The 27,693-nt window shown below is 38.2% G+C and overlaps 8 protein-coding genes and 2 pseudogenes across 8 annotated transcripts; 2 read left to right on the top strand and 8 right to left on the bottom strand.

The window, feature by feature from the left end:
- The first annotated feature begins 488 nt into the window (after positions 1 to 488).
- On the top strand, positions 489 to 3,886 carry LOC108836426 (probable polygalacturonase). The gene is made up of 5 exons (XM_057003598.1): positions 489 to 1,304; positions 2,031 to 2,151; positions 2,598 to 2,772; positions 2,878 to 2,948; positions 3,018 to 3,886. The coding sequence occupies exons 1-5, from the start codon at positions 879 to 881 to the stop codon at positions 3,650 to 3,652; spliced, it is 1,428 nt and encodes a 475-aa protein (XP_056859578.1). The 5' UTR covers positions 489 to 878; the 3' UTR covers positions 3,653 to 3,886.
- Positions 3,887 to 5,199: 1,313 nt separating this feature from the next.
- Positions 5,200 to 6,650, bottom strand: LOC108842411 (transcription factor MYB54). Its single transcript, XM_018615314.2, has 2 exons — positions 6,344 to 6,650; positions 5,200 to 6,244 (listed from the first exon to the last, which is right to left on the bottom strand). The coding sequence occupies exons 1-2, from the start codon at positions 6,501 to 6,503 to the stop codon at positions 5,652 to 5,654; spliced, it is 753 nt and encodes a 250-aa protein (XP_018470816.2). The 5' UTR covers positions 6,504 to 6,650; the 3' UTR covers positions 5,200 to 5,651.
- Positions 6,651 to 7,376: 726 nt separating this feature from the next.
- On the bottom strand, positions 7,377 to 9,124 carry LOC108842409 (ABC transporter I family member 10). The gene is made up of 5 exons (XM_018615311.2): positions 8,794 to 9,124; positions 8,569 to 8,655; positions 8,175 to 8,303; positions 7,958 to 8,080; positions 7,377 to 7,776 (listed from the first exon to the last, which is right to left on the bottom strand). The coding sequence occupies exons 1-5, from the start codon at positions 9,067 to 9,069 to the stop codon at positions 7,561 to 7,563; spliced, it is 831 nt and encodes a 276-aa protein (XP_018470813.1). The 5' UTR covers positions 9,070 to 9,124; the 3' UTR covers positions 7,377 to 7,560.
- A 137-nt stretch (positions 9,125 to 9,261) lies between these two features.
- LOC130508235 (uncharacterized) lies at positions 9,262 to 9,927 on the bottom strand. Its single transcript, XM_057003597.1, has 2 exons — positions 9,661 to 9,927; positions 9,262 to 9,587 (listed from the first exon to the last, which is right to left on the bottom strand). Exons 1-2 carry the CDS (start codon positions 9,823 to 9,825, stop codon positions 9,447 to 9,449), a joined length of 306 nt encoding a protein of 101 aa, XP_056859577.1. The 5' UTR covers positions 9,826 to 9,927; the 3' UTR covers positions 9,262 to 9,446.
- A 320-nt stretch (positions 9,928 to 10,247) lies between these two features.
- On the bottom strand, positions 10,248 to 12,677 carry LOC108841516 (histone deacetylase 14, chloroplastic). The gene is made up of 9 exons (XM_018614277.2): positions 12,524 to 12,677; positions 12,106 to 12,311; positions 11,938 to 12,012; positions 11,656 to 11,757; positions 11,476 to 11,547; positions 11,339 to 11,395; positions 10,989 to 11,240; positions 10,738 to 10,919; positions 10,248 to 10,656 (listed from the first exon to the last, which is right to left on the bottom strand). The coding sequence occupies exons 1-9, from the start codon at positions 12,555 to 12,557 to the stop codon at positions 10,356 to 10,358; spliced, it is 1,281 nt and encodes a 426-aa protein (XP_018469779.2). The 5' UTR covers positions 12,558 to 12,677; the 3' UTR covers positions 10,248 to 10,355.
- Positions 12,678 to 12,777: 100 nt separating this feature from the next.
- LOC108839572 (uncharacterized) lies at positions 12,778 to 15,601 on the bottom strand. Its single transcript, XM_057003596.1, has 10 exons — positions 15,112 to 15,601; positions 14,905 to 15,002; positions 14,768 to 14,813; positions 14,531 to 14,613; positions 14,383 to 14,447; positions 13,932 to 13,993; positions 13,681 to 13,740; positions 13,515 to 13,547; positions 13,152 to 13,217; positions 12,778 to 13,057 (listed from the first exon to the last, which is right to left on the bottom strand). Exons 1-10 carry the CDS (start codon positions 15,553 to 15,555, stop codon positions 13,010 to 13,012), a joined length of 1,005 nt encoding a protein of 334 aa, XP_056859576.1. The 5' UTR covers positions 15,556 to 15,601; the 3' UTR covers positions 12,778 to 13,009.
- Positions 15,602 to 16,143: 542 nt separating this feature from the next.
- LOC108843305 (aspartic proteinase Asp1) lies at positions 16,144 to 18,325 on the bottom strand. Its single transcript, XM_018616472.2, has 7 exons — positions 18,008 to 18,325; positions 17,564 to 17,905; positions 17,236 to 17,463; positions 17,013 to 17,154; positions 16,725 to 16,925; positions 16,551 to 16,623; positions 16,144 to 16,461 (listed from the first exon to the last, which is right to left on the bottom strand). The coding sequence occupies exons 1-7, from the start codon at positions 18,184 to 18,186 to the stop codon at positions 16,337 to 16,339; spliced, it is 1,290 nt and encodes a 429-aa protein (XP_018471974.2). The 5' UTR covers positions 18,187 to 18,325; the 3' UTR covers positions 16,144 to 16,336.
- Positions 18,326 to 18,603: 278 nt separating this feature from the next.
- LOC130508234 (protein ROOT PRIMORDIUM DEFECTIVE 1) lies at positions 18,604 to 20,052 on the bottom strand. Its single transcript, XM_057003594.1, has one exon. It carries the CDS (start codon positions 19,856 to 19,858, stop codon positions 18,617 to 18,619), a length of 1,242 nt encoding a protein of 413 aa, XP_056859574.1. The 5' UTR covers positions 19,859 to 20,052; the 3' UTR covers positions 18,604 to 18,616.
- Positions 20,053 to 20,414: 362 nt separating this feature from the next.
- LOC130508233 (probable protein phosphatase 2C 62) lies at positions 20,415 to 23,854 on the bottom strand (annotated as a pseudogene).
- A 169-nt stretch (positions 23,855 to 24,023) lies between these two features.
- Positions 24,024 to 26,399, top strand: LOC130508779 (phospho-2-dehydro-3-deoxyheptonate aldolase 2, chloroplastic-like; annotated as a pseudogene).
- The last annotated feature ends 1,294 nt before the right edge of the window (positions 26,400 to 27,693 follow it).

Raw genomic sequence — 27,693 nt, 5'->3', positions numbered from 1 at the left:
CTCTTTGTAAATAATAAATGGAAGGGCGAGTCTATATCGGCCCAGCTCAGTTTAAACAGGCTCTTATTGTTGCCTTGCGTGGGTTTAGATAAAATCAAAACCAGTCCAGTTACAAATATTTTTTGGGGTATAATATGATTGGACCGAAAATAAATATATTTTGAAATATATAAAGAATAGAGTCTCTAGAGAATACAAATCTCATTTTACTATCTACCATACAATTTTATCGATTCGTTTTGATAGACAAAAAAATAATTAAATTCAATACGGCCAGGCTCATATGATGATATTATCTTGTTTGTTATAAGAAGAAAACAACATCCAGTCACTACCAGACCATTTCAAGGCCCATAGATAATGAGATGTAAAATCTTACCCGTGATCTTCTTCTTACATAAAAACGAAATATTATTATTATTTAACTTAATTTAATTTATTAGAACAGATGCACTTTCTGTTTCTCTCCTTCCCTTTACCACATTTGGCTTTTGGCACTTCACATGCACCACCCTGATTTAGTGCCCTTTTCACGACATGTGTTCTGTCTCTGTATACAGTTTAAATTTTTATTACACATTTTTTTCTATTTCCAGACAAAGAAAAGTATAAAGCAGTGTAGTCGGATATTAGATATTAGAGGTAAGGTAAGGTATCAATCTCCCACCTTCGTTGTCACGAACCAGAAAGCTTTCACGGTAATCATTTGCACACACATGCAAATTTGACATTTTTTTCTTTTATTATTTCTCCCCAAACCCATCACAAAAAGTTCCATTTTAGAACTCTTCTGTTTCGTAATTATCATCATCTGAGAGATTCTCCTCCTCCTCTGCTTCGTTTTGGAGATTGTTAATCTGAATTATTATTAAATCGCGATGGAATCGGAGAAGCCGAGTGTTGTGAGCTCAATAACAATAAGACCATCGTGGGTGCTCCTTCTCCTTGCTTTCACCGTCTTAGCCATTCTCTCTCACCAAATCTCCTCAAACTCATTCCTCCCTCTCTTTATCCTCCCCACCACCACCACGATACATGACCCGATCACCTGCTCCGCGTTTTTCACCTCCGACCCGTCCCCGAAACGGGTCGTCATGTCTATAACCGAGTTCGGAGGAGTCGGAGACGGCAAGACGTCAAACACGGAGGCTTTTCGCCTCGCGGTAAGGCATCTCGGTGGTTTCGCGGCAGAGGGTGGGGCCCAGCTTAATGTTCCCGAGGGCACGTGGCTCTCGGGGAGCTTTAATCTCACCAGTAATTTCACGCTCTTCCTCGAACAAGGCGCTGTTATTTTGGGATCCAAGGTAAAAATTCTACTACACATTTATCTATTACTAATTGTTTGATAATCACCACAGTAGTGATTGGTTAGTGATAATCAGTTTACCATTTTGATGATTCCTCTGTGAGAATCCAAAACTTGGTTTTAGCTTTGTCGGTATGTTTAGTTTGGTTTGGTTGGTAAACAATGTCTATAGATTACGCTAATCACGGTCACTCGTGAACAGGACCCACCCACCAAGTGTTTGAAAGTAGAAAGAGTTGTGATTGAGTGGAATAGTCTCTGAGTGGAAAATCTTCTTTGATTTGTAAAAATCTTTTGATCATTTTTCGGATTTTGTTAAATGTGCTTTTGATGTCAATACCAATCTGTAAAATAAAAAAGGGGTCTGGGAAGAAGTGATATAAACCATTTTTCTATATGCTAATTAGATATACTTTTGTCTGAAGCATGTTTTCTTTGTAAGAAATTAGATCTAATCTACCAGATTACTTCTGTGGTCTCCTAGTTTATATTAAATTATTCTTTAATAGTTTTGCTTCTCATTGTGCCATCATGATACCCCTAGAGCTTTTACCGTTTTTTGATATTGGTTCAAATTTGTCTGCTAGTGTTCTACCACAGTTTCATGTGCCATGTAAACTCAAAAGTCAGCTGTACTCATTTTTTATTACTTTCTTTCCTTTATCTTCTTAACTGACCACGATTATAATATCGATATATTTTGTCTGGGATCATGGTCTGATAGGACCCAAACGAATGGCCCATAATAGAGCCATTGCCTTCTTATGGGAGAGGGAGAGAGAGACCTGGTGGTAGACACATTAGCCTCATTCATGGAGACAACCTCACTAATGTTGTCATTACAGGTACTTTACTCTCTTGTTTTTATTCAGTAACCCCAGTTACTTGCGCTTATCATATCTGTTCAACATTACCAAAAGCATATATGGACTGTTGACTATAAATTTTAGTCTGCTTTCTCTGCAAAGATGTTACCTTAATGCTTCTCATTCCCTGACGTGAACTAAAAGGCAACTATTGCAAATGGAAGGCGAAATTTCCTTTTGTATTTGGGCTGAAAAGTATATTACACAAAGTAAATGCTGCGTTTGAAACAGTCAAGCCAGTGTCATAGTCTCAGCTGATCTATAGCTATCAGGAGAAACTGTTTAGGTTGACTTGGAGTTCTCTAGAATTAACTCATTGTCTTTTGGGCTGTCCTTTAATTCTCTGTGACTGAGAGTAATAAAGCAAATAAATCAATTTCTAGTTCTAAAATAATAACATGTGGTTTTTTTTTTAATTACTACAGGTGAAAATGGTACAATTGATGGGCAGGGGAAAATGTGGTGGGAGTTATGGTGGAACAGAACACTGGTGCATACGAGAGGCCATCTTATTGAGATCAAGAACTCTCATAATATCCTCATCTCCAACCTCACTTTACTCAACTCTCCTTTCTGGACAATCCATCCTGTTTACTGCAGGTTCTTACTTATACTTCCAAACTGTTTTCCCTTGCATTTAATCATGTGTCACAAGCTTGCATCATTAAAATTTAAAATAACCTCTTATGACTCTGTTTTGTGCAGCAATGTTGTTATTAGAGATATGACCATCCTTGCTCCAATGAATGCTCCTAACACCGATGGTATAGACCCAGGTAAGGATGCTCTATTCTGGCCTTGATACATTCTTGTCTTGTGTCTTATTTCTCTGAATAACATTGCAGATTCAAGCACCAACGTCTGCATTGAAGACTGTTACATCGAAAGCGGCGATGACCTTGTAGCTGTGAAGAGCGGGTGGGACCAATACGGAATGGCCATGGCACGTCCGAGTTCAAACATCATCATCAGACGAATCTCTGGCACTACACGCACTTGTTCAGGTGTTGGAATAGGAAGCGAGATGTCTGGTGGGATTTTCAACATAACCATCCAAGACATTCACGTCTGGGATTCAGCGGCTGGGCTCCGCATCAAAACAGATATAGGAAGAGGCGGTTACATTTCGAACATCACCGTTAGTAATGTGTTATTGGAGAAAGTGAAAGTTCCTATCAGGTTCAGTAGAGGCTCGAATGATCACCCGGATGATAAGTGGGATCCTAAAGCTATGCCGAGAGTGAAAGGTATTTATATAAGCAACGTTGTGAGCGTGGACTCGAGGAAGGCTCCTATGTTGCTTGGTGTTGAAGGAGGAACGTTTCAAGACATATGTTTGAGTAATGTAACGCTTCTTGGGTTACCACAGACTGAGAAATGGAAATGCAAGGATGTTTCTGGTTATGCGAGTGACGTTTTTCCTCTGTCGTGTCCACAGTTGTTATTACAGAAGGAAGGTTCGGTCTCTCAGTGTTTATAGATGAGTTTGTGGTTAGTGTTTTTATAGAGCTCCATGTGATATAGGAGGCCCCCATGAGTTTGAGCAAGTTTTTTTTTCTTGGGTGAAGATTCTTGGCCACTTTAAAAGATGTCATCTTGGTTTTCTTTTTCACATTTTTTAATTCTTGTGTGTGAATTTTGATTCTTTTGACATATACTCTGTGTAACGAAAATATACTTTGAATTATTCAATAAAGATTCATTTCTACCGTCATTGTCTTGCACACCGTTTGTATTTTACTACCAAAAGAATATAGCGTTTAGGTGCGTGAAAGCGTCGTCGTTAGTCAATAAAGTGGTTTTTCGACGTCACGACGTATAAAGAGTTGTCTTAGACTGGAAATGTAATTAAAGTCGTTTCTCTTTGTTATCTAAATTGCGAATTGGTTTGTTCATTTGAGACTAGTCAAATCTCTTTGTAATATAAATCACATAATCTTGACAAAACAAACAATTAGAAAAGAACAGCAGATAATAATTTGTAAGATGATGGATTATGAATGCAACTAAATATCTTTAGAACTATGATGTTACGATGTTAAGAATCTTGTGAAAACTCGATATTGTGTATTGAGTAAGATGCTAAAAATTTTCGAAAACAATGATGTAGAACCACAAAAGAATGCAGGAACAATAATTTTGAAATCAGAAAATCATAGAAACAGTTTGGGATATAGGAATCATGTTTTTGTTTTGTATATTTTTTTTTAATACCAAAAGGTTCGTCGAAGTAGGATTTCTGACACAATAGTCAAGATCTTTTCTGGTTGAGTTAACCACCTAAGGTTGTTTCATATACATATTGAACATGAATGAGATACACCAACATTATTTCAAACCACTATAACATATGAGTTGCGCTAAGATGTACATGCACCATTGTTCATCACGTTTTATTGAAAAGTTGGTTTGTTTTCAACTATCTGAAAACTTAAAGAAAAAGGTTCATGTAACTATATAAATAACGAATACAAACGGATATGCCGTTATGCAACTATATCGAGCTATACTGGCCAGTTTCAACTCGCTTAATTAGTACGAAGGAGATGAAGAATTGAAGGCTTTGTCCTCAAAGACCAGTCCATCTTCAGAATTAGCTTATTAATTAATTATGACTATACATATATGTATCTTCCTCCTGAGTCCTGACCGAACAATTTTACCATAGCAACCAGAAACAGGCTCTAATGTTAAAGCAATTGTACCATTACACCACCAGAGATCAACACAAAGAAGGAAGGAAAAAGGACAAGATGTATATATGTTCTCTTTTATATTTCACAGATGACGAAGATTATAAAAGATTACCAAGTGTATATATAATACATTATTGAATACATGCAGATTATATTCTTTCACAGTCGAAAAAACTAGATGATCGCACCAAAATAATTAATATATTAACATATTGGTTATAATTAAGCACGTTCGTCCGCAAAACCAGCAATGAGAAAACGATTTTATCCGTTTTCCCCCAGACACCATGCAAATATGCATGTAGTGACGGTCTAATGTAACTAACGCACTAAAAATATCATATAACATGTAACTTTTGATACAAGCTTCTACGGAGATTAACAATTTCAAGCCTCACAAGTTCCAATACATCAGCTATTTGGTAATTAGTACCCACATACGTATTATATACACTTAAAAACTTGCGTCTCCTTGTGTATTAATACGCCTATAAATATTTGTTACATGCTAAATAGCAAACCATGCGTTATACCAACAATAACGACAGGGACACATACACGTATGCGTATGTACCAATTTAAATGCATGTGATACACATACGTATATATTTATATGTATATATAGACACCTACATATATGCTATAGAGATTTAAATAGATGGAAAACGAGAGTTGTAATTGATAGAAGATCCATATGAGGTTTTATGGAAGCAAAAGGTTGAAAATGATACCTAACCCTAATGATAGATACCCTTTAAAATCATTGAGTTGTGAAAGTGTAACCTAAGAAACTAATCCAACTCCAAGAAAATCGATGAAAGCAACATTTTTCTTTTCACCATCATCTCCCGTGGATGGTCCATCTTCAACTGAGTTCTTCTTATGATCTGGTGTAGCTGTGTCTAATGCGTTATTGTGTTGATCCACCAACTCTTTCAACTTTCTCCTCTCAGAATAAACTTCTTTGCGTACATTCGAGATCGATGAAGATCCAAACTCATCATCTCTAGGGCCCGAAACAAAAGTGCAAGGCCGAAAACCACGACTCTTGTCCTTTTGATACCTCCATAGCCCAAACTGAGATCTATTAAACCTTGTAAGACTAGAACTAGGGCTCAATATATTATGCCAGCTTTGGTTGAACGTAGGAGTGGCCGTGGAAGAGTGGCTTTCACGTTTGCGCCTAGCCATGATGACATGGAAATGGTTCTTGACAGCGTTATCGGTCCTCCCAGGGAACAGCCGAGCTATAGAGGCCCAACGATTCCCCTGGATCCGATGAGCTTTGAGAAGTCTCTCTTCTTCTTCCTCAGTGAAAGGTTTCTTGGTGATGTTTGGATCAAGTTGATTGTACCATCTCAATCTACAACTTTTCCCTATGCATCCATATTACTCAATTATTAATAAAAACATATAGATCTAATATAGAATATATATATATATGAAAAACATCAAGCTATATATGAAAATATTACCTGATCTTCCATGTAGATGTTGAGCAATGAAATTCCAATTCTTGGGACCATATTGTTCCACGAGTTGACGGAGATGGTCGTCTTCAATAGGTCTCCAGTGACCTCTCTGACAACTTGCTTTCTTATTGTCAAAACTGTTGCTTCCTCTAGACATATCCATGGATGCTATCTCTATCTTCACCTACATCAAACAGAGAAAATGCTGAAGAGAGAGGAATATGATGGATTAGTCTAAGGTGAAATGATAAAAAGGGTGAAAATTAAGACAAAAGAAAGAAAAATAAAATGAATAAAAAAGAGAGGGTTGGTCTTGGTTCTCTTCTCTTCTCTTAGGGTTATAGATGATAAGTCACTTTTCTTCTTTTTACAAGACACCCTTTCATATTATATAATATGCTTATTATACTCATCTTAACAGAAAATTGGTTAATTAAAACATAATTATTTATTATCACCGTGGTATTCTATACCAACATGATCATCTATACCACATACACTTTGGAGTTATGAATGCAAGCTTTTATATGAACATGGAACATATATATTTTTGTTTATAAAAAATAATCTATTTTTTTATAAAGCTAATGATGTTGATGATTCTGAAGAAGTCCAACTAGACTTGTTCACAGCCAACATGCATTGACGATCATTCTTATTAGTTTTCCAAAATACCATTTATTTTGTTGCATTCCACCTTAGATATTTTTCTGATTACTATTGACCATTTCGTATTTTCGAAGATGCAAGTAGCTGTAAATCGATTATATATAACATACATTTACAAATTACGCAGTTTAAGCTTATTTTAACATTTCTGTTACATCGAAGAGCGCTTAGTTCAAAATGTTCATGTTAGATAATGTTTCAACGCTACTAGAATGTTCGAGTCTAAATCCGGTGTGTAAACATTTGGACCTAGAGAGAATATGAGCCAAAGATTTGGAACTTCTGTAATAACGAAACAAATATATTTAAGTTACAATATAGTTATCACAACGTATCTCCACAGTTTGTGTAGTCAATGTATTAAGTGTTCACTGATCAACTTTGCTCTGTTGATTAGAATAAGCTTATACCGTCTGCAGAAGTACATCACAGTCTTTTACAAAAGCTTAGTAAATCTCCAGCTTTCATTGCCTCTACAAACCTCTATACATGCTACAACTGAGAGTTTGAACCAGTCTCTGGAAACACTGAGAGTGGCAAATCGGTGACAATTAAAAACCGATTTGATCAATGTAAGAGGATTGTTTGGCCTTAATGAAATCTAGTACGGTGGCTGCATCACCATGCCTGACCACTCTCCCATTCTCCATATACACAGCTCCATCCGCATACTCCAGCTCCTCTAACCGATGTGTCACCCACAACGCAGTCACGTCTCCTCCTTTCTTTGCATTTATTAACTCTTTCACAGCTTTTATCACACCCAACTGTGACAAAAAAAAAATATGCATCGATCAAGACGAGATTTACGAGCGATAACATTTCTGTTGGAACTCATTTTCATATTTTGATAATTTATAGAATGATATAACAAGATCAAAGTAGCTCAGCAATCATATGCTAAGCGTTCCATTAACATTTTTTTTAAGAGTTGAAACAAACGGTTACCTGGTCAGACTCATCTAGGAAGGTAGTGAGCTCATCCAACAGCAGCACCTTGCAAGCTTCAGCTAAAGCACCAGCAATGGCCACTCTTTGTTTCTGACCACCACTGAGAGTTTGAATCGGTCTCTGGAAACAAAAACCAGACTCTAATTTATCATAAATTAGGAAAAAAAAACAAATCTTTCGTGTTTTTTGAATAAACACATAAATCCGACCTGACCTGCATGTAATCACGCATACCAACAGCATCCAAAGCAGTAATCACCCTAGACTTGACTTCTTCTAGACTCATGTCAGGATACTTTCCAAGACCAAACGCTACATCAGCTTCCACAGTAGGCATCACTACCTGCCATGAAAAAAAAAGAAAAAACATGAAGTGGCAACAAAAAAGAACAGATTGCTTAGGATCACAAGATTTATTATGATGTCAATAACAAAAAAAGAAGAAGATTGATTTTCGATTTTTCTACAATGACATAGCCATGAGCTTTTAACCACAAGGCAACTAAACCACAAAACAACATTTACAAATTCGCTTCAATAGTAAAGAGAATTAAACAAAAAGTTGGATCCTTTTTAACAAATAGATGATAAGAACAAAGAAACAAAACCTGATGATCAGGATTCTGAAACACAAAATTCTTGGGCTTTTCGACAAAGATATTGCCACTTGTTGGATTCACTACACCAGCTAAAATCTGCACAGTTTCGTTTCACACATACAAAGCAGCATCCAAAGATTAGACCTTTCCCCCGACCCATCCTGTTCTATTATTGCCTTAAGACTTTTAAACTGTGTGACTATAAGAGCTTGACAATGAGAGAAAAGAAAAGACCTTGAGAAGGGTAGATTTGCCACAGCCATTGGGACCAAGAAGCATCCATAACTGTCCAGAAGGAATCCGAAAGGAGCAGTCACGGAGAATGGGAACCGAGATCCCCGGTCTTGTAGTGGCGGAGAAACAGAGATTCCGACACTCGACGGCGACATCATCGGAGACTCCGGTTCTGCGATAAACAGAAGGAATTACACTCGGTATAGAGCGAAGAGGGAAGTGACACGGAGGAGGAGGAGGAGGAGAAGCTGAGAATAAACAGCTGCCACTCATCATCGTCGCTCTAGAAGATTTGAAGTGTTGCAGCTTTCCTTCTCTTCCTCTCTCAAGTTTCAACTTCATCAGTCATTTATCGAACCGGAAAGTAGTTAAAAGCATTTGGTTTGGTTCGATCCGGTTTAGTTAATTTTTGTTCGGTTTGTGTTTGTCTGTAAGAAGTTGGTGTTTCACTTGTAATAAAATAACATCAATGGTAATTGGTTTTTCGAATTCCAAATACACGATTGTTGTGCTTACAATGATTTCTACAAGATTGTAAAATTTAGTGTATCCATCATCAAAACATCTTCAACTATACATTTATTTACAAGAATACTTAACGAGTAGAGGAAAAATAAAACAAAACATAGCAAAAAACGTATTTCTTGGATAAATTAAAAAGGAGCTGAAACAATGTCCCAACCAAGAGGATCAAGAAAGATCAGTCTCTCGTCTTCATCATCATATTCATAATCCTGCAAATCTAAACATCTTCCTCTTTTCTCCTCATCAGCCCTTAACACCTCTTGCGTCTCCTGCATTGATAAAATGTTACGAGAATAGGAAAAGAAAATCGTAGAAAGTTGATTAAGTAAAATCATTAGTAACCTTTGTGAAGATGTCCATAGCTTCCTCAAATGTCTTTGTTTTCATCACAAACAATGCCTCCTCTCGAGCATTTTCTATTTGGTCGAGATGCAATGTCATGGGCTCTGTCTCTATCGATGACTTCCTCTCTAACATATCCATCCTCTTGCCTACTTCCATTGTCATTAGCTTCGATCCGAAAACTGAAAAATAACTGATGAATCTCTCAAGAGTTTTGGTATTATACTAACTTTTGATTCAGAAAATGAATCATTTGAAAGATATCGCATGTTTTATATATATAGTAAGTACGATGTGGGGACGTATAAAGAAGAGATAAGAAGCTCTGTCACGCAACATAACGTGTTAGGCGGGGTTAAGTCGGTGAATTTGGATACGTGTCAGGTCAAGAATGGTGGCTGTATTGCACGTGTCGGTTTTGGTTTTAAGAAAGCAGTCAGCACTAGCATGCAATTTCGATTTGCATGAAGACTGTTTCAGATAACGTAAACAACAGAGTTCTACTTCTTCCCACTATTTATATTCCTTTACTATTTATTTAATAGATGTTGGTCGGCGCAGTGAGATAGTTTCTTCGAATCTTTAGGTACGTGGAAGTTTTGATATTATATTTATCTACATAAACCTTAGGTTTGACACATTCATATTACTTATCTAATCACAACATCTGTAGGCAGTTTTTAAGCAAATACTCCTTATAAACAATGAATGCTTTTGGCTCTCTCAATTGCGTCTCGCACCTTTCTCCTCGGTTCATCATACAAGTAAGCTGGGTTATCGAACTCTGATGCCAAGCTTTCTTCCCCAAGCAAAGCTCGAAACGAGTCTGCTACTGATGCTGAAAGTGACTCAAGATTGTATCCTCCTTCCAAGAAGAACACACAACGCCCTCCACATACTTCTTTCGCTAACTGTTTTATATCTTTCGCCAATGAGTAGTATGTTCCTGTCGTGAACTGTAGATTCGCTAGTGGATCCAGGACATGAGCATCATACCTGAACCACAAAACATATGAAACTTATGTAAAAGATGACAGAGAAGGTTTTAAACATAAACAAATAAGTTTCTCAAATCACCCGGCAGAAACAAGAATAAGATCTGGCTTGAAACGTTGAACACATGGAACAATGATCTCTTCAAATGCAGTTCTCATTGCAATATCACCTGATCCTCCAGGTAAAGGTAAGTTTAGAGTTGTGCCTTCACCTCTTCCTTTGCCTATGTCACTCATCTTCCCTGTTCCAGGATAGCTTCCATCCTGCAATTTTTTTTTTAATATTACATATAACATAACGACTTGTGTTAATAACAAGTAGACCGTACGTACCTGATGAGTTGACAAAAAGAAGATATCAGGATCTTCTGCAAACGCATCGTTTGTGCCATTCCCATGGTGAACATCGAAGTCAATAATGAAGACGCGTTTCAGACCATGTGCACGTTGGGCGTGACGAGCTGCTATCGCCACATTACCAAAAACGCAGAAACCCATTGGACCTTTTGGCACGGCGTGGTGTCCTGGTGGTCTTATCAACGCAAAGCCAGTTGGAGGGTCCAGGCTGTTTCTGGATGCTGTGATCTGAAACATACGGGTCATATCAAGGTTGCTAAGAAATCTACTACCGTTTCCAACATTTAATAAATCTGAAGCATTTATATGGTGAAAGGAGACATCACCACTGAATCAACTAAAGCCATTCCAGCTCCTGCTGCGATAAGTGAATCTTGGAATGTCTGAGACAGAGGGGAGAGATTTAGACAGGGGAAATGATTCTTCTGGAGATGTAAGAGTGTGATGAGCACAAAGCAGTTACCGTTGAAGTGGCGTATGTTGGTCCAGAACCTTCAATGAAAATTAGTCCTGAATCTGAAGCTTCAACCATTGCCTAAACTAAGAATGAGTTTGTAAATGGTCAGATAAATTCAAACTCACATTCTTTATTGTCAATTAGGTAGATGCTTAATAATAATATAACATGAGGAAAGTGAATAACCTTCTCCAGACCTAAGACATAAGCCTTTTCATGAACATTGGCAATGTCTTCTATAGTCGCATTCTTAAAATTTGCGAGTTCAAGAATCTCAGAGCCACGGAACTGAAATACACAAAGGTGAAAGATGAGGCTATGAAGACACTGAATGGTGAACGGGAATACAATACAACAAAAGTGCAGTTCATATGATAATCTAACTGCAGACAAGTGCCAAGATCAATTCTATATAACGGGTCTGCTTTTTCTTGCATTAAGATAAATGAATGTCAAGAGATTGATCACCTTAGGAGTGAGCTCATTCTTCTCGAGAGCTGTAACAATGGCAGGAACTCTTGCGCTGCATTCCGGATGTGAGTCCTGTGATCCAAATGACAAGATCAAAGAATGTGAAAGAAAGGATAGAAAGAAGCAAACACTGCAAGTAAAAAAGAAAAGAAAAATAAAGGAAACCTTGTTATGACCCAAAGCAGCAGATACACTATAGATGATACGAGCATCAGTTAACTGCTGGATAGAAGGTAACAGAGGATCCTTCTCTATACTAAACGAGCAACAAGTGTAAACTCTGTTGTTGTGCTTCACCAGAAGATGTTTTCTCCACGAACGCAATCCATTCCGCATATTAAAACCTCTGATCCCAGAAATTTCATCACTTCCTAAAAAGCAATTGAAGTGTCACTTCCAATAAAGAGAGAAAGAAACATTGAGAACAGGGGAAGCTCATCAACTGAAACAACTAAACGTCCAATTTGATATTTAAAAACGTAAAAAGAGAGGAGCAGACAAAACATCATCGACACATCAAAACAAATAAATTCACATAAGCCAGAAACACTAGCTGATAGAGAGGGACAATGAAGAGAATTACTAGGAACAGATAGAGGCCGGACGGTAAGCGCCATGCTGATTGTCCCCCCCTCAGCTAAAGCTCTGATAGTTTGTTGGGACGCAGCCGCAAAAAGATTAGAAATAAAACAAATGGGTGGATAGGCTTTTTACGGTCACACTCCCACCACCGAAACATAAAAACAAATTATTTAAGTGAAAATGCGTATAAGTTGCTTATAAGACACTAATAATTGCAAAGTGGAAATGAGTATATATGTCCATCTGAGGCAGAGCTAGTCAATGGAGTTTTCTGCTTTAGTGTTTGAACCATAAGTCTCTGTACACTTTTGCATACAAATGATCGAACTCAATTAACATTCCTTTCCCAAAGATGAAGATATGCAATAGAAAAACATCTTTTTTCATGATAAACAGGAAAACATCACAAGGAATAGATAGCACTGATATGAAACATATAAAAAAGAAAGAAAGCTAAGTAAGTAGGTCTGTTTCCCTATGAAAGCTTTTAAATTTCTTCCCCAAGCAATGATTCCAGAAGAGCCGCCTCTTCCTCCTGCCCCAAAACAAAACAACAGTTTACCACATTTAACATCATTTTCTTTCCTTTTTTCAAACCAATTAAATGTTTGTTGATGTTCTGTACGTACCACCAGTGCATTGAATTCGGTTTCCTCGTCTATGGCGCTGATCACGGCTGGGTCGTCTAGTAGCTCCTGTAACCCACCATTGTCATACAACAAGTGTTAGACTAAAGGCGATTCTCCCTTCCAGAACCAGAGAAACAAAAGTAACTAAGAACCAAGTTCTAATTCCTTTTGCTATAAACATCAATTATAAAGACTTGTATGTTTGCTAAGGCCTATCAAATAATCTACTTAGATCATTTACATTCTCCTTTCTTCTTTCCTGAAATCACATACTGTCAACCTTGTAAGTAGTGCAGCTTTTGCTCAACACCTTTCTAGTAACCCAAAAGATTCAGTAAGTACATAACACAGAGGCTCACTTACATCATCAGCAATTTGAAGCAGCCCATTCGGATCCTGCATAGATGGAGTTGGGCATTATTATTATTATTATTATTATTTCTCTTCCATATGTTTCTCTTTCCATGAAAAAAAACCTACAGCTCTTGCTATAGAAGTTTTTGAAAACAACTAAAGTTTACAAACTTACCTTAGCAGCAACAAAGAGAAGTGGATCTGAAGGCGTGTAGACCATATAGTGTGATCCATCCTGATTTTCACAAATTCATTTTTAGACAAAATTCCACTTAATACAAACTTGGTTCAGACCTCGTCATGCCAAATTGAGAAACTGAATGTCGTGTTTACTCATTTTAAAGTATGCTATATTCACAACATCGCAAAAGACTTGTCAAATTGTCAATAAGAAAAAAAGAATGCCGAAAGCAGCAAATGGTATACCAGATGAAAACATGTAATCTCAACCCCTTCAGTTGGCAAGCCTTCAACATCTTGGCCATCATCTGCATAAAGTTGATGTTCTACACATTTAATGATATGATGAGCAAAGTAATACACAGAACTGTAAGCTACAAGCATATGAGCAGACCCATAAAAACACCTCTCACTTAGAAGGTAGTAGATAACAAGAACCAAACATGAGATAATCAGAGACTTTTTTTACTAAAGATGCAAGTTCACAGGACAATGCAAGTTCAGAGGTTTTTCTACCTATTATCCGTTGTAATCTCGCAACTCTATAATTTAACTGACATTCAATCATTTATAAGAGCATGATAAACTATATCCAGAGTAAATATGAAGCCAAGATCATTTAGTGTGTAGTCATATAGAGCAGATGCTAGGGAATATTAATCATATGCATAAAATATCAGAAGAAAGAGATTGTTGCCTGTGCGAAAATCGAAGACATTATCTTCAGTGTAGCAAAAGCCTCCCCTTGCAGTGTAACAGAATCTGATTTTACAGTGATAAGATGGTATCAGAGACAAAGAAACATAGGAAACCAAAAAGCTTGAAACCAGGGCAGCGTCATATACCCGCTGTGTACAAGATGCATATGGATCTTTGCAAGAGCATAAGCAGCAGCAGGAAGAAGAGATTCAACCTCTTCATCACTGACCTACAAAAGGTAAAACGAAGGTCCTGAACAAAGCAATCTAAATCTAGAAAATGACTTTTCTACAAAGGTATCTCTCTCTCTCTCTCTCTCTCTCTCTCTCTCTCTCTCTTCTGAAGCAAATAAAAATGGAAAGACTGATGGAGGAGAAACTTACAGCTGACCATCCATCTATGTTTGTGCTCTTCAAAATCTGAACTGGCCTGAAGCAAGAAACGAATCAATCAGACAGGAAAGAAGAAGTTGCTGACATGACATGGTAAGATAAAGGAAGAAACAAAAGAGTTGACTCACGTATCAACAGGGCAAAGAAGCATACAATCCTCTCCTTTACTACTTGTAAACACTCTTCTTATTACACAATCCAAAGGGCTATTGTTTGTCGGATCAACCTGTCTCATTCATTCACAACAACAAAAACCACTTAAATACTGCTTTTCCTCACACACAAACACCAAAAGAGTGAAGCTTTGTGGGTGGGAGGGGAAAGAAGTGACTGACCACAGTAGCGATTCGCTTCTTGGAGGCCATAAGAACTCTACCGGTTTCATCAATAACGAACCCAGCAGGTGGTTTGGGTATGGTGGGAGGAGAGTTTGCAAGAGAAGCATCATCATCATCATCATTATAATCTTCTTCCTCTTTAAGAACAACAGCATCTCTCACTTCCCAATTCTCCTTAAGATTCGAACTTTTACCCTTTTTCTTCCGTTTCTTGTTGGTACTACCACCGTTCCCGTTACTACCACCCGTTGAAGCTTTCTTCGTCTGAGGATTCAACGCGGAGGTGATGGAGAGACGAAGATGGCGGCGGGTGTTGCTCGGGGACGAGACTGATAACGAGACGGGAAATGAAGAAGACGGGTTGGGGAACTGATGGTGGATGTTGGAATAGGAAAGAGTCGAGCTTGGTGAAGGCGAAGTTAAGGAGAAGGAGAAAGCCATTGAACCTTAGAGAGACAAAGAAGTTGAGCAAAGTGAATTCGCCGGAGATAGTGTTGAATGTTTAGGAGAGCTAACCAGTAAACCATAAAATTGGTTAACCGAACCACACATATCTAAACCAATTTGGTATCTATTTTTGTTCATTGGCATAGAGCCATAGACATTCGTTTTATGGTTCGGCTTTGGTTCATGTATTGTGTGCTTTTCGTTTGATTATTTATAAAATTTGGTTCATTTTGATTTGATTATTTCGATTTTTAGTTCGGTTTGGATTATAAAGTTATGAACTGAATAATACCATAATTTTTCTTTTGGATATCCATTTAATTCGGTATAGTTCTAGTTTTTTGGATAATTTTTGATAGTATAGATATAACCTCGGCTAATCCATGTAAAACTATTAAGTAATTGAAATAAATCGATCCAAATAAAAATGTTGGATAATTTAAGCTTTTCGGATTAAATAGGGAGCTACTTAACCAGTTCAAGTAAACATAAAGTTGGTAAAACCGAACCACACATATCTAAACCAAGTTGGCATATATTTGTTCATATTAGCCTTTTGGTTAACTTGAAACACACAAAATGAATTATGAACAACATCCAATTCAGATTCAGATAAGAAAAGTTATCTATTACAACTTAGTTTGGCAAAGAAGTATACAACTATAACAATTAAGTTTTTCAATACATGTCTTTCACCAATGATTTATAAACACTATATAATAGTATACAATTTCTCAAATATCCGTGCACTTGAGCAGCAGCAGCATATCATTTCTCAATATTCATAAACTTGAGCAGCAGAAGCTTGTAGTGAAGCCAGTTCATCGCAATCTGCTGGAATCCACCCAATGGATTGCTTCTCATTATCGTAGATTATCATCTGATCTTGCATCGATATATCTGTCATTATAAAATACACAAAGAGTTAATATGTCTTTTATATTCCTGACTGAAACTACCAATGGTTATAGTACAAATAAGGACTTTACCACCAATGAGGTTTAGGTTCTGGAGACCTATCTCTGTGCCATTCAAGATTCCTAAACATACATTTCCCTTCCTCTGCAACATAATTTTATAACACCGACTTTCTTTTTTTTAGCAATGTACTTTATTTTTTTTTAAAAAGTCAAGAGACTGGCTAAGGAGAAGATTTTGCATACAGAGATGATGAGATAAGCTTCAGGGGGTATTTCAAACAGAGTTTTTGATCTCCACCCGGTTTTGAAGCTTAAAGCTAGAGGCTTGAAATACTTCTTCACTTCTTCAATGCTCATGAACGGTCTACGTCCTTGCCAACACAGAGGCAGCGTGTGATCATCCCTTGCTTCTTTCAACGGTTTTCCACTTAGCTCTCTTTTCAGCTAAACCAACAGAAGCAAAAAAACTTGTTCAGAATCAGAAAAAAACACAAGTCTCTTCCACTTTACTATTTTTTACAAATTCCTTACCAAGTATGTGACTGCCTGATACGCCTTGGTGTTAAAATAAGTGTAAGAACTGCCACTATCAAATATTGTCAATAGATTCTTCAACCCCGTTGTTCTTCCCCCGAATAGAAGTTCCCCTCCCATCGCAGGAGAGTAGTGCTTTCTGAGAGAGGGAGAAAAAAAAACTGTTATCAGAGCACGAAGAGAATAACAATACGTTTAACAAGGAGAATAGGTATATTACGAGTTTTCACGGGACATTGGTGTCCAAGAGACTCTTGAAGAATCATAAAGATCGTCTCCAAAAAACAGAATCCCTCCACCTAGACTGCTTAGGCAATGACCGATAACATTCTTGACATGACCTTGGCTATGAAGCTGTGAAAGGATGCTTACTTTCCCCCTACCTAGTCCCAACACTCCATCTAGAGGATGATGACTCGATGCCCCTGGGATTTGATCGTATCCGCATCTGTTTACAAACAAAAAAGAAACTCCAATGAGGAAAACTTTAACTCCATGAACTAAACAAAAAAAAAAAACTGTCGGTCCAAAGGTTTATATATATATACCCGAGAGCAAGACGTGGAGTGAGCCGGAGACCTTCTGTATAGTTCAAGGAGAAGACGTCTCTAACGAGTACACCGAGAGAAGACCCTCCATCAGCATACTCAACCTCGTAGTCACATTGCTCTGCAGCCTCGTATCTATGGTTACCATTCATATGCATCGCCTTGCATAAGGGATCATTGCAAGGGATCAGATCGTTGCTAGGCTGATAAAGTGGATGAGGTGCCTCCAAGCAACGAACACAAGGAGCATCGCATTGGAGCCAAGTGAGATCACTACCAGTGTCAAGATCAAGATAATAAGGTCTTGGTGGTTGTCCTATGTTGATAGTTACATTATAATACCTGTTCCAAAACCAAAGAAAACAAAAAGAATCAATCAAACCTCATAGGGAGTTTCTGAAATGAGAGACGTTAAGCAATAAGTCTGTGAAGGTGTGTGTGTACCCAAGAGGATAAACGTTTCCATGAACTGGGAATACAACTGAGGAGCCAGCAGCTCTGGTGAATCTACCAGAAAACCCTCCGCCTTTCCTCCATCTGAAATCAACTGCCGACGAAAATCCCAGGACCAGAGACATCACCATCAACAGGATCATCTTCAAACGGACATTCATTTTCACCATCTTCACGGTTAGTGAGGTGAAAATAAAATAAAAAATAAAAGATAGAATAAGTTTTGTATTAGCCAATCACGTGATGGTGATGATGAAGGTTGATAACGACAGAGACCAAGACATTTACGATATTTATTACAAAGAAAAAATTGTCTTTATATTGACTGCGTAAAAGGACCTCTTTTTTGCATAAATAAGCAAAGAAAGAATAATTTTTTTTCTTTTTAGGACTTGGCATAAGTAGACAGGTAAGATGATTCTTAGCTTAAACCATATGACTCAAGGAAACAAATATTCCAGGTTGTTTCATATGAACCGAGTTAAAGAATATTACTGATGAGAAAGAGTAGTGCCCAAAGTATATTCTTGCAGCTGAAGTAAGCAATCTTGTTTGGCATCTTTCTCCGATTCAAAATTAACACAGAACAATGAGTGAGTCTCATTCGCTATCATCATCATCATCATCATCTTCATCATCAAATCCGTTCCTGTATCTAACAAGCTCAGCATCAACCTTAGCCTTCCTAGGACTCATCAACACAAGCTCAGCCAACTTCCTCCTAGCCAAATAAACCTCATTCGGCTCCACAAGCTCCCCTCTCTTATACGCCTCTCTCAGAAACACAGTGTGAAGCTTCCCGTAGTTCCCGCGAGTCGATATATAGAATATCCCCTGATGCTGGAGAAGAAACTCCTTCAGCCTCTTAGGCAAACACATAACGTTCCTGAAATGAGCGATCCTCTCAAGAGTGATCTTCTTCTCCACGGTCAGAGACAGCAGCTCGTGGATACAAGCGACGGCTCTCTTCTCCAGCCTCTTCTGCGCTTCCAACGACCTCAAGTCGTAGCCGGAGATGTCCTCGTAGGGAGACCAGTAAGGAAGCCTCTGCCATTTCCAAACAGCGATGCGGAAGTACTTCCCTATCTTGAAACCTGGAGGGAAGTTCACTACAAACGAGAACCTAACATCCTCTGCGTCTATTCCTTTCGTCCTATACTCAATCTCTCTAACTCTCTCTATAGCACAAACAGATAAACTCTGCTCTCTATCAACAATCTCTATATACTTATCTCGAGTCTCCTCTCCATCGATGAGTCTAAAGAACTGAGGATGTTTCAGAATCACAGAGTACTCAAAATCCTCAGGGAGACCAAACTCACTCCGAGCTATTCTAACATGTTCTAAACGGATCCTACCAGTGTTGGACATCATAACGAGCTTCCTCAACCTAGTAACAGCTTCAGGTATCTGAGAGACAACAGCTTCTTGCTCGTCACGGATCTGATCAAGAGCCTTTCTGGTTAAACGGCAGTAGAGGATTCTCTGGACGGGGTGCTCGTAGACCTCGAAGACGTGAGGGAACTTGAGGAGGAAGGCTCCAGGCTCGTGCTGCTTGAAGCCGAGGCCTAGGCGGCGAGCTAAGGTGTCGAGGAGGGAGATAGGGATGGTGTTTTGGGGTTGGGAGAGGATGAGGGAGTGGAACTTGACGACTTTGCGGATTTTTTTCTCGACTTCCATGTAGTTGTCGTAGCCGTGGTCGCGGACTCGTTCTTGCTTTGTTGGGATGGTTGTGGATTGGGAGAAGGGTTTGGAGAGGGTTTGGTGGATTAAAGGTAGAAGCTTTGTCGATAGTTTGGTCTTGGGTTTTAATGTGGAGACGTTTCTCAGTAAAGACTTCATCTTTCTCTCTTGTCTGAAAGGCTCCGAGGAGACGCAGATGAGAGAGAGAGAGAGAGAGAGAGAGAGAGAGAGAGAGAGAGAGAGAGAGTTAAGTGTTGGTTTTAGGGTTCACTATCTGGACCCGGTCCAATGTTTGTAGCGCTTGAGATTGTTCGGTCTATTTTTAGCACTGGAAGTAGGCCATCGGGTTCGGTTAGTTCGGGTTATTCGGTTTAGTCAACATAAAACTTACCAAAATCACCACAAATTTCGATTCGGTATACTTAAGTTTTTGATCTAGGTTGAATTTTGTATAAAATTTCTGATAAATTCAAATGATTTTCAGTTATTTTGGTTGATTCGATTTGAATTTGGTTATTCTGTTTAAGTTTTTGGTATGGTTTAGACGTAATTTTTTTTTCTCTAAAACATAGAAAACCAAACTAACTGATTATCAAACCGAAAATCGCATTTTAGTACGGTTCGGTTCAAAATCCCAGCCCTGACTGGAAGCATGAAACAGCCCAGCTATGTTCACTGGATCATGTTCTGTTCCACTACTTAGTTGTAATCAGTCTTTACTTGATTATACATCGTTTCAATTAAAGAATAGAGAAACCAACAAGGTGATGTGTATTATAATATCACTCTCTTTATTTACAGTGGGGGAGGAAGATTGCATACTTACTACTTAGCTAGATACAGTTTTTACAAGTGAAACGATGACAGTAACAGCATCTAGTTTACCACCTCTGTATCCATCATGTCCTTCTTCTTTAGCTGCGTCTGAAAATGGCGTTCTCTCCGTCTTAGATCTTCCCACCTCTTGTGCCTTTGCAGCTATCAACTCTGCTATTCTCTGCTACCAAAAATATATTAATCAACACAATTCAACAAAAATAGATGTAATAAAGTTTGTAGCATTAAGCACCTGAGGTTCCAAACCCTGTTCCAGTAACCTGCAAACAATTGAAACGATCTCTTTCTCATACAAGTTGTCAAAGAGGCCATCAGTTGCTGTAAGGATAACATCACCCTCTTCCACATTCACATTGTAAACCTGTAGTTCGTGTGAAACAAGACCGCATATATTTTAAATAAACTATTCAAGAGTGTATGTCTGCTACTTGGAAACATGATTGACATTGCTTTTAAGTAATATCAACTCGTACCTCTGCAAGTTTTAGGACATCATCGCCTCGTGTAACGTGCAAGGGAAAACAAAAATGATGAAACATAGGAGCTGACTTCTGCAATATTGTTCTGTTCCTGATGAGAATGAATCCTGAGTCTCCAATATTGGCAATGTGGAGTTCCTACAAAGTAGTTTTACATGATCAAAACGCACTGTTGTGATCACTTTAAACAGGATTGTCTAATTTAACCAAGTCTCACATTATTGCTAAGATGAGCAACCAAGGCTGTGGATGATCCAGATGACTTAGTCTCATTGACACTTCTATGAAGAACTTGAACTGGATCACATATCTCTGCAGTTTCATCAGAGATAATCTTTTCACAGTTGCTCATGAGTTCTTGAGCATGCATCCCCTCATTGATTTCTGAAAGATGAACCAAAACATATATACAGTCAATAAGAAAAAGCTAGAAGTGAGTGTTTTGGAAACTAATAAGCGAAGAAAACTTTAAAACGTACCTTCAAAAGACCACTGAGAGACTCCGTCTGCAACACCTAGCCAGTTGTTGTTCTCAGAGATAAAATAAGCATCTTCCCTACCTGCCAATGCCTGGACATCATTACTTTTACATTACTAACCATATAATATAATCTTTAAGTATCTAAAAATTAGAGCTAATGTTTCTTTAATAATATTAATATGCCATAGGGTCAAATCATATTCACAAATTATCCATAAGTGTAAGAGTTTTGAAAGAAGATTGTGATGAATTAATGAAATGCAGAAGGTGATAGTAAAGTTACTACTTGTCCCGTTGTCCGTGTTGAAAACAAGTGAACTGCAAACAGAAGGAATCAATCACAGGTACCTTAAAGGGGTTTTGGAGTGAAGCAGAACCAGATTCCAAGTAAAATGCTTTGGACACAAGCTCTTCCCTGTTTAGAAGTAAAGCATCCAAGCACAGTAAAACAAGCATGCTTTTATAAAAGCTGCAATATGATACTTAAAAAGGTATGAATATATGTACATAGTATGCATGCAGATATGTATCTATGCAAGACAATTAGTATAGTTCATTAAGCATTCACAAACACTTAAGAGTAAAATATATCACTTACTAACCTGACTGAAACCACTTCAATGGGTTGAAGACTAGCTGTTTCAGGTTCAGGAAGTTGGAGATTTTCGTCATTTGTGTCATTGACAGTTTTAGATATGCTACCATTATCATTTTTACTGTCAATCACAGCTACTTCATCTTCTATGGTTGAAGTCCCATTTTCTCCGTCATTTGCCTTTATAAGAATGAAAACTAATTAGAGTGATGGCTGTTGACAGACAATCTCTGATGTCTGTTTCCTTCTATAACTGTTAAAACTACTTAATGGTTTAGACTTAGGACCTCACCATTTCAGACGTATCAACCACAGGCGTTTCAGCAGTCTCCTCAATGCTGTGATTTGTTGCTTCGGAAGTTGAAATTAGTTCACCAGGGGACACATAAACTGTAGCTATTGGTTCAACGACAAGATTTTCATCAGGAGACACAACAACTAGTTCATCAGGAGACACAGAAACTGTAGCTGTTGGTTCAACGACAAGATTTTCCTCAGGAGACACAACAACTAGTTCATCAGGAGACACATCAACTGTAGCTGTTGGTTCAACGACAAGATTTTCCTCAGGAGACACAACAACTAGTCCATCAGGAGACACATCAAGTTCAACTGTAGCTGCTGGTTCAACGACAAGATTTTCTTCAGCTTCAAAAGTCTTCATCAGTTTTTTCCTCTCTTCCAAACTGTCATCAAGTTCAGTGGTAGAAACATGAGCAACTTCCTTGAGATCATTCAACTGCGAGCCATGTTGTGAACTAGATGATATTGGTGTTGCTTGCTCCTCCACACGACTCTCAGTGAGTTGTTGATAACCATTTGTCTCACAGTCTCCTCTTATTTCATTCACTGAGACTTTCTCCATGACTTGAGAAGAAAGTGGCTCTACATTCTCATTGGTCTTTTCTTCAGTAGCGCTAGTAGGAATAACTTCTGCTACACTAACTATAGAGTTCAGATTAGAAACACTAGCAATTTTAGCTTCAGCTTCATCTTCACTCCCCGAAACAGTAACTGGAATTGGCGTTTCTTTCTTTTTCTTAGCAGGAGAACGAACCCTTTTACGATCCTTAATTTTGATCACACTGCTGAGACGGGCAGGAGGAGGAGCTCCATACTCTTTCTCAGATACTGTTTCAGTACTAGACTTCACCGGTTTTATCTTCACAACAGATTTTTCCTTGAGAGACTCCAGTTCAGAAACAGGATCTAGATCGGCCAATGCATGTCCTCCATCTCTCACTCCTTCACTGGCTTCTTCCTCTTCTATCTCAGCATGTTGCTTCCTCTCTAGCTCTAAGCATCTCGCTTTTTCTTCAGTTTCACGATACCTCTCAACCTCACTTGCATCTCCGAATCGAAAGACCTGGCTTCCATCCTTGAGCTCTGCAGATCCAAACAACTATAAGTTACCAAACTTCAAACCGAATCAAGTAAATATAATCTAGAAGTTTTTTTTTTTTTTGCTTTGAAAGTATATGATCTATAGACACACACCAAAAAGCAAAAGGAAGAAGAGGAAACAAAGGCTTACGAGTTGTAGACACGAGATCAAACTTCTCCGGAGCAGTAGAAGAAGACTGCGAAGGTGAAGTAGAATTAGCCAATTGTAGTTGAGAAGACAAAACGAAACTCAGAAACAGAGAATCTAATCCCACTCCGAGACAAACCCCATCGACGGTGAAGAGAAGAATAAGAAGAAGAAAATATCAGAAAAGGCAGAGGAGGAGGTGAAGAGAAAGTAGCATCAAAGGATCTGCCATAACACTTTAACATTCAAGTTTTGTAACAGTCACATATTTTGCTTTAGAGAGAGAAGAAGCTGAAGATAAAAACCCAGTGGTGGTAACCTTCTGTTCACACAACATCACAGCAGACATGTTCGCTATTCGCATGACACGTGGCTAATACTTTTCTTACTTAAACACTTATCTATTGTCATTAAAAATCTCACCTTTCTCCTTCTCTCTATCCTCTCGAGAACCGGCCGTCAATCTCCAAACCAGAGATGGTGACGACTCTCAACGTTTCTTCTTCTCCTCTCCCAACCAAATCGTTCCTACCTTACCGCCCCCTCCTCGCCGTCCGATCACCTTCTCCCCCGTCTTCGCCGTCCGCTCCACCGACCCCGATAAATCTTCTCAATCAGCCTCCCGTCCCGCTAAATGGAGCTTGGACAGCTGGAAATCGATGAAAGCTTTGCAATTGCCGGAGTATCCGGACCAGAAGGATCTCGACTCTGTTCTGGAGACGCTTTCCTCTTACCCTCCATCGTCTTCGCCGGAGAGGCGAGGAAACTCGAGGAGAAGCTTGGCCAAGCCGCCATGGGTCAGGCCTTTATGCTCCAAGGGGGTGATTGCGCTGAGAGTTTCAAGGAGTTCAACGCTGATAACATTAGGGATACTTTTAGGGTTCTTCTTCAGATGGGTGTTGTTCTCATGTTCGGTGGTCAGATGCCTGTTATAAAGGTTCGATTTTTTCACTCAAACTCTGTTTTGATTCTGTGTATAAGGTTCGATTTTTTCTCTAAACTCTGTTTTGTTTTTAGTCTTTTGTGTTGATTCTGTTTATCAAGGTTCGATTTTTCACTACACTCTGTTTTGTTTTTAGTCTTTTGTGTTGATTCTGTGTCTAAAAGTTTGATTTTTTCACTCAACTCTGTTTTGTTTTTAGTCTTTTGTGTGTGACTGTGTTCTGTGTGTCAAGGTTCGGTTTTTTTACTAAACCTGTTTGTTCTTGTGTCGTGTGTGTTGAATTAGTGGTGGAAAGTTTATGTTATTTTGTTTTGAGTCTCTTGTGTTGTGGAAAGTTTATGTTTTGTTTGTTTTGAGTCTTGTGTGTGTGTGGAAAGTTTATGTTTTGTTTGATGGGTTTTGTTTGTGTGTTTCAGGTGTGGGAGAATGGCGGGTCAGTTTGCGAAGCCGAGATCAGACCCGTTTTGAGGAGAAAGATGGGGTGAAGCTGCCGAGTTACAGAGGAGATAACATAAACGGTGATGCTTTCGATGAGAAGTCTAGGATACCTGATCCGCACAGGATGGAAAGAGCGTACACACAATCTGTAGCTACGTTGAATCTCTTGAGAGCATTTGCTACTGGTGGTTATGCGGCAATGCAGAGAGTTAGCCAGTGGAATCTTGATTTCAGCCAACATAGTGAACAGGGCGACAGGTTGGGGGTCTTAAACTTGTGGTTAAAAATCGTTTGGAGACAAAACTTTTTGCTTAAGTCAGAAACTGTTGTTGTGTTTGTGATGATGAAAATAGGTACCGTGAATTGGCTAATAGAGTTGATGAGGCTTTAGGATTCATGGGTGCAGCTGGGCTTACGAACGCACACCCGATCATGACCACTTACTGATTTTTGGACATCCCATGAGTGCTTGCTGCTGCCTTATGAGCAAGCACTCACGAGAGAAGACTCGACGTCTGGACTTTACTATGACTGCTCTGCGCACATGGGTTTGGGTTGGGGAACGAACTCGCCAACTCGATGGTGCTCATGTTGAGTTCTTGAGGGGAATCGCTAACCCCCTTGGGATCAAGGTACGTTATAATCTTTGAATACTGTTTAGTTTCCTTATCTTGATTGTGTTTTTTTGTTTGTTTGTGTGAACTCAGGTGAGTGATAAGATGGTTCCAAGTGAACTGGTGAAGCTGATAGAGATACTAAACCCACAGAACAAGCCTGGAAGGATAACGGTTATAGTGAGAATGGGAGCTGAGAATATGAGGGTGAAGCTTCCTCATTTGATCAGGGCAGTACGTGGAGCTGGTCAGATTGTGACTTGGGGTTAGTGATCCAATGCACGGGAACACCATCATGGCTCCAAGTGGGCTAAAGACTCGTTCTTTCGATGCAATCAGGGTAAATAATACTTCTTGCTCATGATCTTTTTTTTTGGCGCGCATGATTTCATGTTCTATCTATGTGTATAATATATCAGGCGGAGTTGAGAGCGTTCTTCGACGTGCATGATCAAGAAGGTAGCTTCCCTGGGTGGGGTTCATCTAGAGATGACGGGTCAACGTGACAGAATGTGTTGGAGGGTCACGCACCATCACTTACAACGATCTGAGCTCACGTTACCATACACACTGTGCCGAGGCTCAACGCTTCTCAGTTCTCTGGAGCTTGCCTTCATTATCGCAGAGCGTCTGCGTAAGAGAAGGCTCGGTTCCGGGAACCTTCTGTCTTCTATTGGATTCTAGACGACACAAAGACAATGCCTTTATCCCAATTCTGATATGATGATGTGCATAGAGAGTCGTTTAAGTTTGGTTGGTGTCCTAGTAAGTAACACTTTGGTTGTGTTTGGTTGTGTTTGGTTGTGCTTTAGGGTTGTTATTGGTTTATGTATTTTAATGGATTTTAATCTAAACCAAATTGAGTGTTTTTGTTTCTATAATTTTGAAATCCATATTAAAATCTAATAATTTGTATTGGTTTTATGATTTTAAAATCTAGTGTTATTTAAAAAACATAAATTTACTTAAAGGATTTGATTTGAAATTGGATTTGAGTGGATTTATAGATATATTTTTGAAAAATACAAAGGAATAAAATTGAGTTCAACCTTGTTATTTTGATTGAACTTTTAACGTTTGGAGAAGTTCTCACGTAGACATTGCTATTTGTCAGATATCTCAAAAAATTTGTGTATTCAGTTAATATATTTTTATGGTGTTCTTGATTACCTTTTTCTTTTTGGGGTAACAAATGAATTCTCACCTTGTTCCAATTTATAGTTACTGGCAATAGTTCAAAGTTTTTGAGCTTTAATATTCTCTTGTATGTAATTAACTAGTTTTGGATCTTCCTAACTCTTACCTTGTCACTTTCCACACTAACCAATGAAAATTAGTACATTCTGAACAATTTCTCAATCCCACATTTTCTCTCATGAACTACTAAGGTTATTATTTAAGTTTAGTTACGATTAACCTATTTTGAATTATTAAAATAGATCAAAGTCTCGTCCTACTTATTCCATTTTATTGATTTATAACATTCATCTATTTTGATTTTGAAATTCATAACGCTTATTTGGTTTTTAAAATCATGGATTTATCAAAGAATTTTAAATCGAAAAATGATTTATAAATCCATTAAAATCTATAACCATAATACCACTTGATAAACCGTTGGTAAATCAGTTAAGTTTCAAAGTATATATCATTTTTCTTCTTCCGCGTAAATCGATTCTGAGAATTTCAATCATTTACTAGATTTTATATGATATTAAAAATAAACTAGTTATGATAAGATGTGTATAGAGAGACTCTCTTAAGTTATTATGTACTAGTAAAGAAGACATTATTTGTTTTGTGTTTGGTTTATGCTGTCGTGAAGTGTCTTCACACTCTATATTTGTCTTAGTAGATCAGTTGATAAATATTTAAAGTTTCCAAATATCCTTCTTTTTTAGAAAGTAGGTCTGTGGATTCAGATAGTTCAATTCGACTTAAAATATTGTCGAATTGAATTGAGTGTATTTGTTATTTTTTTAATATTTATTGAAACATAACTGATATTTTTGGGTTTTAATTATATTTTATTAAATTTAGTAAGATGAGTCAGTTTTATTCAAAATTTGGTCAATT

Source organism: Raphanus sativus, chromosome 2 (assembly GCF_000801105.2).
Source record: "Raphanus sativus cultivar WK10039 chromosome 2, ASM80110v3, whole genome shotgun sequence".
Taxonomy (NCBI): domain Eukaryota; kingdom Viridiplantae; phylum Streptophyta; class Magnoliopsida; order Brassicales; family Brassicaceae; genus Raphanus; species Raphanus sativus.
Note: the sequence above shows the minus strand (reverse complement) of the source record. Positions and strands in the feature narration are given on the sequence as shown.